Consider the following 14,093-nt stretch of genomic DNA (forward strand, 5'->3'; position numbering starts at 1 on the left):
GGATCTGAACCTGCAAACCCAGGCCGCCAAAAGGGAGCACACCAAATTTAACCACTACACCACAGGGCCAGCCCCTGCAACATTCTTTCTTTGAAATTGATAAAATTGATAGAGTTTTTGAGGCAAAAAGATCTTAGAAATCTCTTGAATCCTCTCTCTTTACAGGTGAGGGAATTAATGCCCATAATTATGGTAGCTTGTCTAAGATTACATTAATTCAAGGTAGAGTTGGGACTGGTAGCCATATACTAGTAGAGTAGTATAGCCATATAGTAGTAACTCATCTTGGAAGGAGACATATGTATGTATGCATACATTTTCTCGTCTACCACATGTATACCTTTTGTACAAGATAGGTGACTATAGAAAACTCTGGAAATTCAACTTTTTCCTGTTTCTAACCTTTAACTTCTGGCTTTTCCAAATAGATGTGTGTAACTTTTGAATTTAATAATTTCCTTATTGTTTGAGTATTGAATAGATAGTGAAACTCTACTGTACTCCCATTCCTTGGAGTTAACAACTGTTAACAGTTTCTTACATTTTTTTGACTTTTAAAATTATATTCATGTACTAATAAATTTTCTTTTTTTCTCAGAAGATTGGCCCTGAGCTAATATCTGTCGCCAATCTTCCCCATTTTTTTCTTTTCCTCCCCAAAACCCCCCAGTACGTAGTTGTATATCCTAGTTGTAGGTTCTTCTAGTTCTTGTATGTGGGATGCTCCCTCAGCATGGCTTTATGAGTGGTGCTAGGTCCACACTCAGGATCCGAACTGGCGAAGCCCAGGCCGCCGAAGCAGAGCCTACGAACTCAACCATTCGGCCACGGGCCAGCCCTAAATTAAGTTTCAATGCTTATAATTTAGATGTGGATCATTTTAAAGTATGGTATCTATAGACTAGAATTAATTCGTAAAACTGCTGCAATAGTTTCCAAGGTTAAATCTGGTCTCCTACCCTGAATTTACTTTCAAACTCCTCTTACATTCATTCTCCATTAATTTTTTTTACTTGTGAGAGATAAGAACATGATTCTGTTTATGAAGACTTTTGCCCATCACTAGTAGTGCTAATTAGAACTTTTTTTACTACTACTATTAATAAATACTATGTCTGAGAAATAAGTCCACAGTTTAAGTAAGCTTTTAAAATTTTCATTTTATTGTCATAAATGCAGACTTGGAATTTATTTGCTAATCATCTGCAAATTGCCTGTAATGTACCATTATATACTGTTTGGCAAAGGCATGAATAAGCACCATGACTGCTGCTGCTAGAGATCTGCAAGTAGAGACAAAAGGAGGGAGAAATAGGAAAGGAATGGGAAAACAGATTTCTGTGGTTATGTGTTCTTAGCTTTTGGTTTACCATATAAATTGGGTTGAACAACTATTGTACCAAGTATGTTTAGGATGTGATGATCATTTGGGTTGAAAACACCAGTAACTCCCTTTTCTCTGAAATGTTGTACAGGTTAGCTTTTCATGACGTGATTGATTTGGCTCCTTGCCTACCTTTCCGTTCCTGGCTTCTGATCTTCTTCAATAGGTTCTGCACGTGCCATCTTTTATAATCCTCTATTTTGTGTACGTGATATTTTCTACCTGGAATGCCTGTCTCTAAGTGAATTTCCATTGAGTCTTAAAGATTTAGCTTATATTTTATCTGTATTACTTTGTCTACTGTCAACAGTGGTGTGCACATTGTAACACATTACATTTATTAAATGAGGAAAATCAAGTATCATGTTTAGAATGGTGTTTTGCACCCAATGTTTGCTAAATGTTATACCTTATTCCTATTTTATTAAATTATATTTCTCTGTCATAAGAGTACTGCCTCCTTAAGGCTATGGATATGCTATGTATGGTCCATCTTTGTATTTCTAGTGCTTGGCAAATAGGTGATTAATAAATATTTGAATGATTGAGTGAATGCTTTCCAACAGACTCTAAATAGTAAGACAATAGTAATTCATGTTGTGGGGGGACAGGTATGTGTATGTATATATAACTTTTTTAAGTACTTTATTGAGATATAGTTTACCTTGCATAAAACTCACCCATTTGAAGTGTACAATTCAATGATTTTTAGTAAATTTTCAGTGTTGTGCAACTGTTACCACAATCCAGTTTTAGAATATATCCCATCACCCCACAAAATGTCTCATGCCTGATTAATTTCTAAACTTTTTTTTCTCTTCTGTTTTTTGTGCTGCTACCTAAATATTAATGTTCCTAAGGTCTGAATAACAGTCAGGCTGAATGAAATAAAATCAAAGCATTATGTTTCTTATCCTTTGTATGACTAACTTTCGAAGAATTTTCTTGAAATATTTTTCTCTAATGAAATGATTTACTAGTCTAAACTCTAACTTTTTACTCAAGAAAATTTAAAACATTCAAATTTCATATAGTATATTATTACATCATCGTATCTTAATAGTTTTTAGAGTTTTAAAGAAAAACTATACATTGGTAAAAAGTGACTTAGAAATTAAGTAGCCACTAATTAGAAATGAAGTAGCCATAAATAGGAAAGAAAGTATTAAACCCTACCCTCCATGAGAATAAAGTGTTTAATCCCTAGAACCTAGCGAGTAAGGAACACATAGTAATTATTTGTTAAATAAAAACCGAATCTCTTTTAGATAGAAATAGCATTCTGTATTCTGTAAGATTCACTTCCGTCAATTTTTTGACAATTTCTTGTCCCCTTTTCCCTGAATTTAGAAACTTTAACTGCATTACAGGAAAAGAAATAGAAAAATTTGGGTGAAGTTTCTACTCTCTGCTCAGTCCCTTTCTCTGCCTCTCTTCCCACCCCAACCCCCTATTTACAGCTTTTGTCCTTTAGATAGCTCTTTGGCCTATAAATAAGCCTGTAGCCAGTTTGGCAGCCTTTTGGAATTCTAATTGACAGTTTACTGCATCGCTGTAAGTCATGTGAATTCACAACTATTAGATTTGTATGTAGTATATAAAAACACTGCTCTTGAAGATAAGAAAGACTTAGAAAAAGAAACCTTATTACTTCTTTCACGGGACCCCAGAGAAGTAAAAGTCCTTGGTTTGAGATGGGGTTGTGACTTGAAAATGTCTAAATATCTAATACCACTTTTAAGGCATTTATTTTTTACAATAAAAAACATGGGTAAGTGCTGCCAGGTTGGTGCATAGGATATCTTTCTACTAATTCATTGTCTTCTCTTTACCTTGGAGGTAATAGCTTTTTCTCAAGAGAAGAAAACCCTTTCTTGCTTTCTTGCTCTGTAATGGATTGTCAGATCTCTCATTTTGCAAATAAGTTTCTGTGAGTAATAACAGCCCAAGGCTTATGTCACAACTACAGTGTTAAAATGGTTTGATAAATTTTTTGTTAATACTTCCAAATTATCAGAAACTCCAAATTTAATAAATAAGATATACAGTCATGCATCACTTAATGATGGGGATAGATTCTAAGAAATGGGTTGTCAGGTGATTTTGTGCTTGTGCAAACGTCATAGAGTGGACTAGATGACATAGCATGCTACACACCTAGGCTGGGACCACTATCATGTATGCAGTCCGTTGTTGACTGAAACGTCATTGTGCAGCACGACTGTGCTGTAATGGTAATAAAATATTTGTGCAAATATGCAGTAGTTGTTTTGGACTTATTTAATAGTTTGCTTTATTGAAAAGAAGTTAATCAAAGCCCATTAGACTTTATCCTGCTTCTTTAGATGGAGTAGTTACTAGTAAAAACTTTCCTTAGGCTAAAAATGTTTCTGGCCCTCAGAAATCTACCTTTTATTGAAATCTTCTAAGTAGTACGATTTTACAGATTTTAGTTTCTGTGTGAGGCATAAGACATAGTTTTTTATTGTTTACTGTTTTCATATTGTGATATAATGCAGAGCCCGTTGTCTTGATAACAGGACTTTTGCTTTAATGTGAACCATGGGCTCTAAAATTGGCTTAAACTCTATTTGACTTTAAGACTTGTGGGAGACAATATAGCTTAGTAGTTAGTTGGCTTTGTATGAAGCTGAATTCTAATCCCACCTATTCTACTTATAGCTATGTGGTCTTGGCCAAGTAATTTAACTTCGTTAAGTCTCAGTTTATTGGTAAAAAGAAAGAAATGTTTCTTCTTAACCTCTTAAGGCTATAATGATTAAATGATAGTGAATGTTGCAACTCTTACTGTAGTACTTAGCTAATTATTTTTATTCATTTTGCAGCCTAATTATTATTTTTTTAATTGAGTTTTGGTATTTTTAAAATCCATATGTGTACCAAAGCTCAAATTAAAGCTTCAAACGAAGCTTCACCTAAACAAAGATAGAAAAAATTGGTTTGGTCAAAAATTGAGGTAAAGTTTTCTGCACATGTAAGATTAGCCAATACATTTTGAGAAGAAATAGTACTTATTTTTTATGTTATTACTTATATGTAGAGCTTATATTCTAGTGGGAGAGGGAGCAGACCAATAAGCAAATAAAGTTATATATGCTGTGTTTGAAAGTGATAAGTAGTATGGAGAAAAGTAAGGCAGAGCGGAGGAATAGAGAGCACACGGATGGAGAGTTGCTGGCTGGTTAGGGAGGGAAGACCTTGGAGGTCTTGCATGGAGGTGACAGCTGAAAGGCTCAAAGACAAGAGAGCGAACGCCAGCTAGGGAAGGGCACCGCACCCTGAGGGAATAGCAGTAGCAGTAATACTAGCAGCCAGCACGTGCCAGGAACTGTCTAAGCAGTTTACGTATATTACTTTATTTAACCCTTACAGTAATCCTATGAAGTAGCTATTTTTACTATCCTCATTTTATGGGAAACTGAGGCATGGAGAGCTCGTAAGTAGTAAGGCTGAAAACTGAACCCAAAGAGTTTGGCTCTGGAGTTGTCTTAGGAATTGCTATATAGTATATTAGTGAAGGCCTTGAAAAGAGAGAATTTCCAATGTGTTGGAGGAATAGCAAAGTTAGGATACAGCAAAATGAATGAAGAGAATGATAGGAGCTGAGATCCGGGAGGTGGTAATTGGGGAGGGGATGAACTGGAAAGATTTGAGTGGACTTAAGCCATTTTAAGGACTGAGCTTTTACTCCAAGGTGGAGAGCCATTGGATGGTTTTGAACAGACAAGTAACATGATCTGACTGACTTTTTAGAAAGGAATTCTTTATTGAGTCCTTCCTCCAAATCTCTTGGTAGAATTCAGGAGGGCCTGGGAACTTAAAAGAGAAATTACATCTTTGTCGTCACCAGCTTCTAACTGAAACAGTATTTCTTTCACTTAATGATGTAGCCAGTAAGCCTCAGTAGTTATTAAAGTTACCTATGTGACTTTGTCACCACCAGTGACAATCACATTGTTGTTGCTGTTGCAAGATACCCTGAAATACCATTTATGGTCATCATTACTTTGGAATTATAGTAATTATTAGATCCACTGCTAGATCCTATTTAATGTGATAATGAAGCACATATATTACTATTTGTTTTTTCCTATTTATATGTTTTTGACAACAATATGTCAATATAATTGACTTTTTTTGGTAATCTTATGTATTTCTTTTGTATATTTAAAAATACTACCTGAGGGGCCGGCCTGGTGGCGCAGCAGTTAAGTGCTCACGTTCCTCTTCTCGGCAGCCCGGGGTTCACTGGTACCGATCCTGGGTACAGACATGGCATGGCTTGGCAAGCCATGCTGTGGCAGGCGTCCCACATACAAAGTAGAGAAAAATGGGCATGGATGTTAACTCAGGACTAATCTTCCTTAAAAAAATAAATAAATAAAAATGCTATCTGAGAGGGTGTTCATCGATTTCACCAGGCTGCCGAAGGAGTCTATGGCACGCAAAAATTAAGATTCCCTGTGATGATTGCTTTGGTTGCTGTGATAAGAATGGACCGGGGAGGAAGTTAGAGGGCAAGAGTAGAAGGAAGGATCCAGTTAGGAAGCTTTTGCAATAATCTAGGTGAGAGAGAATGGTGAGTTGGACCAGAGTAGTGGCAGAGGAGGTAGTGATATGTAGTTGGATTTGGGGTAAGTTTTGAAGGTTGAACCAAGAGGATTTATTAACAGATTCAATGTGTAATGTGAGAGAAAAAGAATCAGGGATGGCTTCAACATTTTTGATCTGTGCAGCTGGAAGGATGGAGTTGCCATATGCTGAAAATCTCTTTGAAATTATTAATAGATACATAATATTGGATATATCATAAAATTTTTAAACAGTAACATAAGACTTATAAAAATACAAAAGTACAAAGAATAAAAGAAACCATAATCTCACCCCGCATATGAACCATATGAGTTGGGATAGAGTACATATGTTAAAGATCAAAAGTTCAGTTTGGATATAAGTTTGAGATATTTGTTAGACATCTGAGTGTTTCTTTGTGACTTACTATTTCCATTTAATATGTCTTGGCATATGCAGTCATTAGAAAGAATGAGGCAGGAGCCAGCCCAGTGGTGCAGTGGTTAAGTTCGCATGTTCCGCTTCTCCAAGGCCCAGGGTTTGCTGGTTCGGATCCCGAGTGTGGACATGGCACCACTTGGCAAAAAGCCATGCTGTGGTAGGCATCTCACACATAAAGTAGAGGAAGATGGGCATGGATGTTAGCTCAGGGCCAGTCTTCCTCAGCAAAAAGAGGAGGATTGGCAGTAGTTAGCTCAGGGCTAATCTTCCTCAAAAAAAAAAAAAGAAAGAATGAGGCAAACTATACATAGAAAGAGCTTGAACTTGTATTGTTTCTAAACTTTTGAATGTTTTACAGTTGACCATATATCCATGTGTTAGGTAACTTCAAAATGAGAAGAAAACATTACAAAATGAGAGAATGGTTATAGTACATGATAGAAGAATTATGTGGTCATTAGAAAGAATTAAATAGGTCTGTATATACTACCATGGAAGATCTCTAAGATCTATAAATAAACAAAAATAGGGTGAAGAACAGAATAAATAGATAAGTGTGTCAGAATCATAGTAAATCTAATGGGTTTGCCTTTAGAGAAAGAGACAGTGGATGGGCAGGAAGGTTCCCCCCTCCCTTTTTTTAAAGCAGTTGAATTTTGTAACCTTGTTACATGTATTACTTTTTAAAATGTCATGGTTCATATAGGGGATGAGATTATGAGTTCTTTTCTTCTTTGTTACCTTTGTATTGTTATAAATCTTATGTTACTATTGTAAAATTTATGATATATCCAATATTACAGATCTATTAATGATTTCATAGAGAATTTCAGTATTTGAGAATATAAATGTGAAATGAAGATAGAAAATCATCTATATAATATAATATGATCTTTAATGAGTAAAGTATGACTTTAGATATGACTAGAAGAAAAGATTGAGGGATGTATATCAAAATATTAATAGTGATTTTCTCTGGGTGACGTAATTTGAGGTGATTTTTTACAGTGTTTTTCTTTAATTTCTTGTAGACTATGAGACGGCAACGAAACGAAGTTGTAGTGGAATTAAGGAAGGTGAGTCTGATTAATATGATGAATATTGGGTACTTCTAAGCATAATTCTAACATTACAGCATATACGGAAAATATCAAATGTATATTAATCTCAAGGACTTAGCATTTTTCTTTTGAAAACTGGAATATTTTCACTAAATTTGGCATGCTGTTGAAATTGGAAAGATACATCTTGTCCACTATCCAAAAGTAGAGATAAACAAGTTATCAGATGGTTTTTTTCCTTCTATAATTTTTAAATGATTTATATAAAGTGTAAGTCATAGGTATACAGTTATACTAAATAGTCCTGCTATGTACAGTTACGCCCTGAAAAGAACTGAAAAGAGTATATTTTTAAATTTGTCCTAAACATTTTAAATGAAATTCCAGCTACCCTTGACTTTGTAACACTTTTTTGGTTTTGTCTCATTTTGAACTGCCCAACTTTTGCTTTGACTTTGTTTTTAGGGATAAAGAGAAGCTTCCAATGATGTATAAAATAGTTTAGTACTTTTCAATAAATATGTATGTTTGGTCCTGGCTTAAACTTGTACACTATCTTTTTTAATCAAATTTTTTTGTTTTTTAGTTTGTTTATGCATAGTTCACGGTTCACTAAGAATGTAACATTTGCGGGTTTGGAGCTCAGATTAGTGTTGCTTAAGTGTTTAATTCACAATTTGGTTTAATTTTCTAAACTTGTGTTTTACTTTTAAAAGGCACTTCATATTTCACTTTGTAGGCACAGGCTTGCCTAACGTTTGTATGAAAGTATTTAGCTTTTTTATTTAACTAAAGTTCTTTTTCTGGTCTTTTTTTAAAGAATAAAAGAGATGAACACCTCTTAAAGAGAAGGAATGTACCACATGAAGACGTCTGTGAAGACTCTGATATAGATGGCGATTATAGAGTGGTAAGTTATTGTTATTCGGGTAACTTAAAATTACCAGTGAAAGAATTTACATAAATAGAGAATTTCAAGGGGACTTTTTAACTTAGTTTTCTCTTTACCTTTTTTCCCAGCAAAATACCTCTCTAGAAGCTATTGTTCAAGTAAGTTGAGGGTTTTTTTGTCTCTTCATTTTTATTTTTTGGACTTAACAACTAATTATTGTGTATCTACATCAAAAATTATTTTATTTTTTTATAGAATGCTTCAAGTGATAACCAAGGAATTCAATTAAGTGCAGTTCAGGCTGCTAGGTAAGTTAAACTTTGAGGACATATTTAAATTTTATAACTTACACAGGAGTTCTCTTTCGGGTTTTCACTATATAGTAGTTGTGTCAGTCATTCAACTTTGATGACAGACAATAAAGAATAGTCATAGACCAACTGCATTTATCTTAAAAGTTGTCCTCTGATTTAGAGTATTAAAACTGGTAGCAATTTTCTAAACTCACAAATACACTGAAGCTTTAGTGTGCAAAACATGTACAGATGCTTGAGAAAAGTTGATTTGACAGGTTATTGCCATAGACCAATAGAAAAACATTTATAAAGCTTTACTTTTTACTGATTAATAGGTTTCATTTTATAAGAGGTCAGATTCTTCAGATCCTGCCCAAGTAGTTAATTCTTCTCAACGATCCTCATATTGATAAAATAATAGTAAAGTTAGAAGCTTACTATAGCAGTATACAGGCAAGTAGACATTAAGATTTAGGGCTACAAAGGCTCCAGTCTGTTTCCAGATAGTATTGAATACTAAGTTGTTTTGCATATTTCTATTGTGAAACCTATACTCTCATGTTCTAAGGGAAAAAGCAGAAAAACTTATTACTGAGACCTTTGTATTAATAAATAGATTGGGGAAGACATGGTGTATTGCAGTACAATATAATGGTTGCTTCTGTATATTTATCAATATAAGAATAACACTCTGTGTTGTGATTATCAACAAGAAAAAGATACTTAAGCAAGAAATTGATGCTAGTTGTAGAATTTCAAATTGGAAGAAGATTCACAGGCCCATCCAATATCTTATCCAGTGTATGAATCCCTTTTATATTTATTAGACTTCCTACTTTTGTGTATTCACCTTAAATAACCTAGAACAGATAGGGAAATTACGGAATTACAATGTTGCCCATTACAGGTTAAAAAAAAACTTTACAAAGGACTTTGTTACATAGAAAGAAAATCACAAAAGTATTCACATCTCAAAGTGGCAAATTAATGTTTATAGGAAGAATGATTAAGAAATTGATACATTAAACTTACTATTGTCACAGTTGATTATTTGATAGTTTTGGAGCAGCTCTTCTCAACATGAATTCTGTAAGATAGTTAAAGCCCTAAGGCTGGGGTTCTCAACTATGGTCTGTGGCTCTCTTGGAGATCCTGAGACAACTTCAGCAGGGATATACTTGGATCAAACCTATTTTCACAATAATTCTAAGACTGTATTTGCCTTTTCTCACTGTGTTAACATTTACATTTATGTTGCAAAAACGGCTGTGGGTAAAACTGCTGGCACTTTAGCACAAATCAAGACAGTGGCGCCAAACTGATTTTATATTATATTTTGTAGATATTGTATGCACTCAAAGAAAAAAAGGCCATTTCTCTTTAAGAATGTCCTAAAAAAATTTTCTTCTATTACATCTGAAACCTTGATTCAGAAAGACTGGGTTATTTCCTACTTTGTGCTAAGAATGTGTCATGTGTTACGGAAAATACTGTGAAAAAGCATGTGGTATAATTCTTGCTCTTTAGGTTTCAGATTCGATTTAGAACCTAATTGGAAGGGTGAAACTATGTAAAAAACAGTGATACTCGACAGCTGTGTAAATCCTCTTGGAATTCAGAGAGGGTATTGTGAAAACAGAACTTGATGTAGACTTTGACTAGATAGAGTTTGCATAGACAGAAAGAATAGGATGTGAAGGGCCTGGAAATGAGGTTGAAATGGTGGGACAGGCGACTGACCTATTGTTGAGTTAACAGAGAATAAGATTAGTTAGGTATCATGGAGCCACCTTGTGGAGTGGTTTAAAGCTAGGTCAAGGAGTTTACATTGATAGAGAAGTAAGCAGCCGTCACTTGGTTTAGATAGGGGGATGATCTGATTGGGCTTTCTAAAACATTGTCTTTATGTAGTAATGCAGGTGATTCAAATGGGTGAAGATTTGTGTCAGGCCACCTGCAGTGTTCCACGTGTGCAAATGGGCGCTGGGTATTGCTGCTTTACCCTCTGAGCTCCATGAGACCAAGGATGTGCCTGTCTTTTATATTAATATCTCAAACATCTCTTTGAGTATTTTCCTGTGTATTGCTGTGCTTATTCTGTTTCACGTTAGTCACTGAGATGAGAATGTTGGTGAGCTTTCATTTGGTGTTTTGAGTAGTATGAAGAATTGGACACTAGTATCAGCTATAAGGATGTACCAGAAGCCTACCTGGCTTTGTCCTTTGACTCTGTTGTGACCTAGTATGAATAATTTGGGGTATTTTGGTGACCTCTTAACTCCTTTCTTAGTAGGGTAAATACCATGTTGAAGGAGTCTGCCCAGTTTTCTTCTCTAACCTAAAAATTAAGTCCAAAGGTAAAATATATAAAATATTTAGTTGTCTTTTTATAAGTCACAACTGGGACTTTATCAAAGGAATAATGTTACTGTACTAATTTAAAAAGTGGTAAAGTGGTTCATGTCTGCCATTTTTTCCTAATTATTAATAATCAGTAAATTTATAAATCAGTTTTTTTGGGAATAGAGAAAAGTTTGCATTATATAAACTTAAAAAGTAAATTTTAGAGGCTGGCCCAGTGGTGCAGCAGTTTAGTGTACACATTCCACTTTGGCAGCCTGGAGTTCACCAGTTCGGATCCCAGGTGTGGACATGGCACCGCTTGGCAAGCCATGCTGTGGCAGGTGTCCCACATATAAAGTGGAGGAAGATAGGCATGGATGTTAGCTCAGGGCTAGCCTTCCTCAGCAAAAAGAGGCAGATTGGCAGCAGATGTTAGCTCAGGGCTAATCTTCCTTAAAAAAAAAAAAAAAGTAAATTTCAGAGACAGTACTTGTGCCAAATACTCAGATTGATTGTAATTGCTGTATCAAATATGAATCGAATTATAATATGTCTTTAAGTTTCATAAGGGAGGGTTATGTGTGTGTGTGTGTGTGTATATATATATGTATATATCTCTCTTTTAGGAAGCTTCTGTCCAGTGATCGAAATCCACCAATTGATGACTTAATAAAATCTGGAATATTGCCTATTTTAGTCCACTGTCTTGAAAGAGATGACAAGTAAGTACATGATTTTAAGAAATAATTTAGGATGTATCCTTTGCAGAAGACACAATTTTCTAGTAGTTAATTTGATCTTTAAAGAAAAGAGAAAAGGGCTTATGAGATGGAGTTGAAAAGCCAAAGTGAAAAAATAATGCAAGGTGTGTTTATACTAAGAGATGAAGATGAAGGCCGAGGAAGGACTTAAGCATGATACATTTAACCTTTAAGCTTGGGAAATTGGCAAAAAACTAGTTTGGCTGGATAGCTACTTGAGAAGACTCAAGTTGGGGTAGTAATGTGCAGGTATCTTAATAAAGAGTTCTTACTGAAAATAAGAAGGACACCAGAGGGGGTTGTATGCTTTTTATGCCTAGAGAGTTTTTAAAGTCATTGGAGGTTAAAAAAAAAAAAAGTGCTGGATACCTAGATACCTTCTGAAACAAAATATTTAGTACTGTGAAAATGCTAGAGTAGAGGAATGGTTGGTAGGTATTTGGGCCACTGTAAAAATCCCTACTGTTTAAAACTCTTGGTTTTGCAGTCCTTCTTTACAGTTTGAAGCTGCGTGGGCTTTGACAAACATTGCGTCTGGAACCTCTGAACAAACTCAAGCAGTAGTTCAGTCCAGTAAGTTGGTTATTAACAGACAAAACTGTGATTTTTAATAAAGAAGTTGGTAAAAGATAAAGTGATTCTCCTAAAAGGATAAAACTATTTATGTTATAAAATAATAGTTATCCAGTAACACGTAGGCCAACTTAAGTATGTTACTTTGATCATGTAACTGACATTTTCTATTTCCAAACACTCATTTGATTCCTTTCTAAATCTGAGAACATTTCCTAATTGTAGTAGCAGATCACATTATTGTACTTATACTTTATTTATAGGATGCTGTAGAAATAAGGGTGTTTTTCCCATTGCTACACTGCCTCTTGCCCTCTCTCAATGAGATTTCCATCATATGTTTTAGAGAAATCTTCCTTTATAAAGTGCTCCTATTGAAAGAATGGCTTTTAGGGTTTTTTTTTTTCAGTTTATTATAATAGGATTGTTTTTCTTTTTATGTTCAAGAGATGTAAGTGGGAAATTACTATTAGGAGTAATAACTGGAGTGTATTGTTTTCTTGAATACTATTTGATTCTTCTACCAAACAAATTGATCATTTTAAAGAAGGTACTTTTAAAATCCTCTTCAAGTGTGTAAGAAGTATACTCGTCTAAGCTTGTTAAAATCTTTTTTTTAACTTACTTTTTTCAGTTCAGTGTACATCATTATATTTCAGTTTCTGTGTAGATTACATCATGTTCACCACCCAAAGACTAATTATAATCCATCAGCATACACATGTGCCTAGTTACCTTTTTACCCCTCCTCCCTCCACACTTCCCCTCTTGTAACCACCAATCCAATCTCTCTTTCTGTGTTTGTTATTTTTATTTTCTGTTTATGAGTGAGATCGTACGGTATTTGACTTCTCCCTTTCAGTTGTTTCACTTAGCATAATACCTTCAAGGTCTGTCGATGTTTTCTCAAATGGCCAGAGTTCATCTTTTTTTATGGCTGAGTAGTATTCCATTGTGTATATATACCATGTCTTTTTCATCCATTCATCCCTTGATGGGTGTCTAGGTTGCTTCCAAGTCTTGGCTATTGTGAATAATGTGGCAGTGAGCATGGGGGTGCTTATATCTTTACACATTCATGTTTTCATGGTCTTTGGATAAATACCCAGCACTGGAATACCTGGGACATATGGTAGTTCTATTCTTAATTTTTTCCCCCCAAGGAAGATTAGCCCTGAGCTAACATCTGCTGCCTTTCCCCCTCTTTTTTGCTGAGGAAGACGGGCCCTGAGCTAACATCCGTGCCCATCTTCCTCCACTCTACATGTGGGACGCCTACCATGGCATGGCTTGCCTAGTGGTGCCATGTCCGCACCCGGGATCTGAACTGGCGAACCCCAGGCCACCGAAGTGGAATGTGCAAACTTAACCACTGTACCACCGGACCAGCCCCCTATTCTTAAGTTTTTGAGGAACCTTCATACTGTTTTCCATAGTGGCTGCACCAGTTTGCACTCCCACCAGAAATGTATGAGTATATGAGGTGATATCTCATTGTAGTTTTATTTGCATTTCATTAATAATCAGTAATGTTGAACATCTTTTCATGTGCTTGTTGGCCATCTGTATATCCTCTTTTTTTTTTTAACTTTTTCTTAAGATTATGATAGTTTGCACCCTTGTGAAATTTCAGTTGTACATTATTGTTAGTCATGTTGTAGGTGCACCACTTCACCCTTTGTGCCCTCCCACAACCCTGCACCAGTTTGCATTCCCACCAGCAGTGTATTTGACAAACAAAAAGTGACA

At 35.2% G+C, this 14,093-nt stretch overlaps 1 protein-coding gene across 1 annotated transcript in view; it reads left to right on the forward strand.

Annotated features, from left to right (window-relative positions):
• The window catches only part of KPNA4 (karyopherin subunit alpha 4), a 61,831-nt gene that overhangs the window by 21,583 nt on the left and 26,155 nt on the right, over positions 1-14,093 (forward strand). The window contains exons 2-7 of the mRNA XM_070582981.1: positions 7,450-7,494; positions 8,300-8,389; positions 8,500-8,529; positions 8,627-8,679; positions 11,637-11,732; positions 12,259-12,344. Coding sequence (XP_070439082.1) covers positions 7,450-7,494; positions 8,300-8,389; positions 8,500-8,529; positions 8,627-8,679; positions 11,637-11,732; positions 12,259-12,344 — 400 coding nt within the window. The remainder of the gene's footprint in view (positions 1-7,449; positions 7,495-8,299; positions 8,390-8,499; positions 8,530-8,626; positions 8,680-11,636; positions 11,733-12,258; positions 12,345-14,093) is intronic.

The sequence above is a fragment of the Equus przewalskii genome, chromosome 18 (assembly GCF_037783145.1).
Source record: "Equus przewalskii isolate Varuska chromosome 18, EquPr2, whole genome shotgun sequence".
Lineage (NCBI taxonomy): Eukaryota > Metazoa > Chordata > Mammalia > Perissodactyla > Equidae > Equus > Equus przewalskii.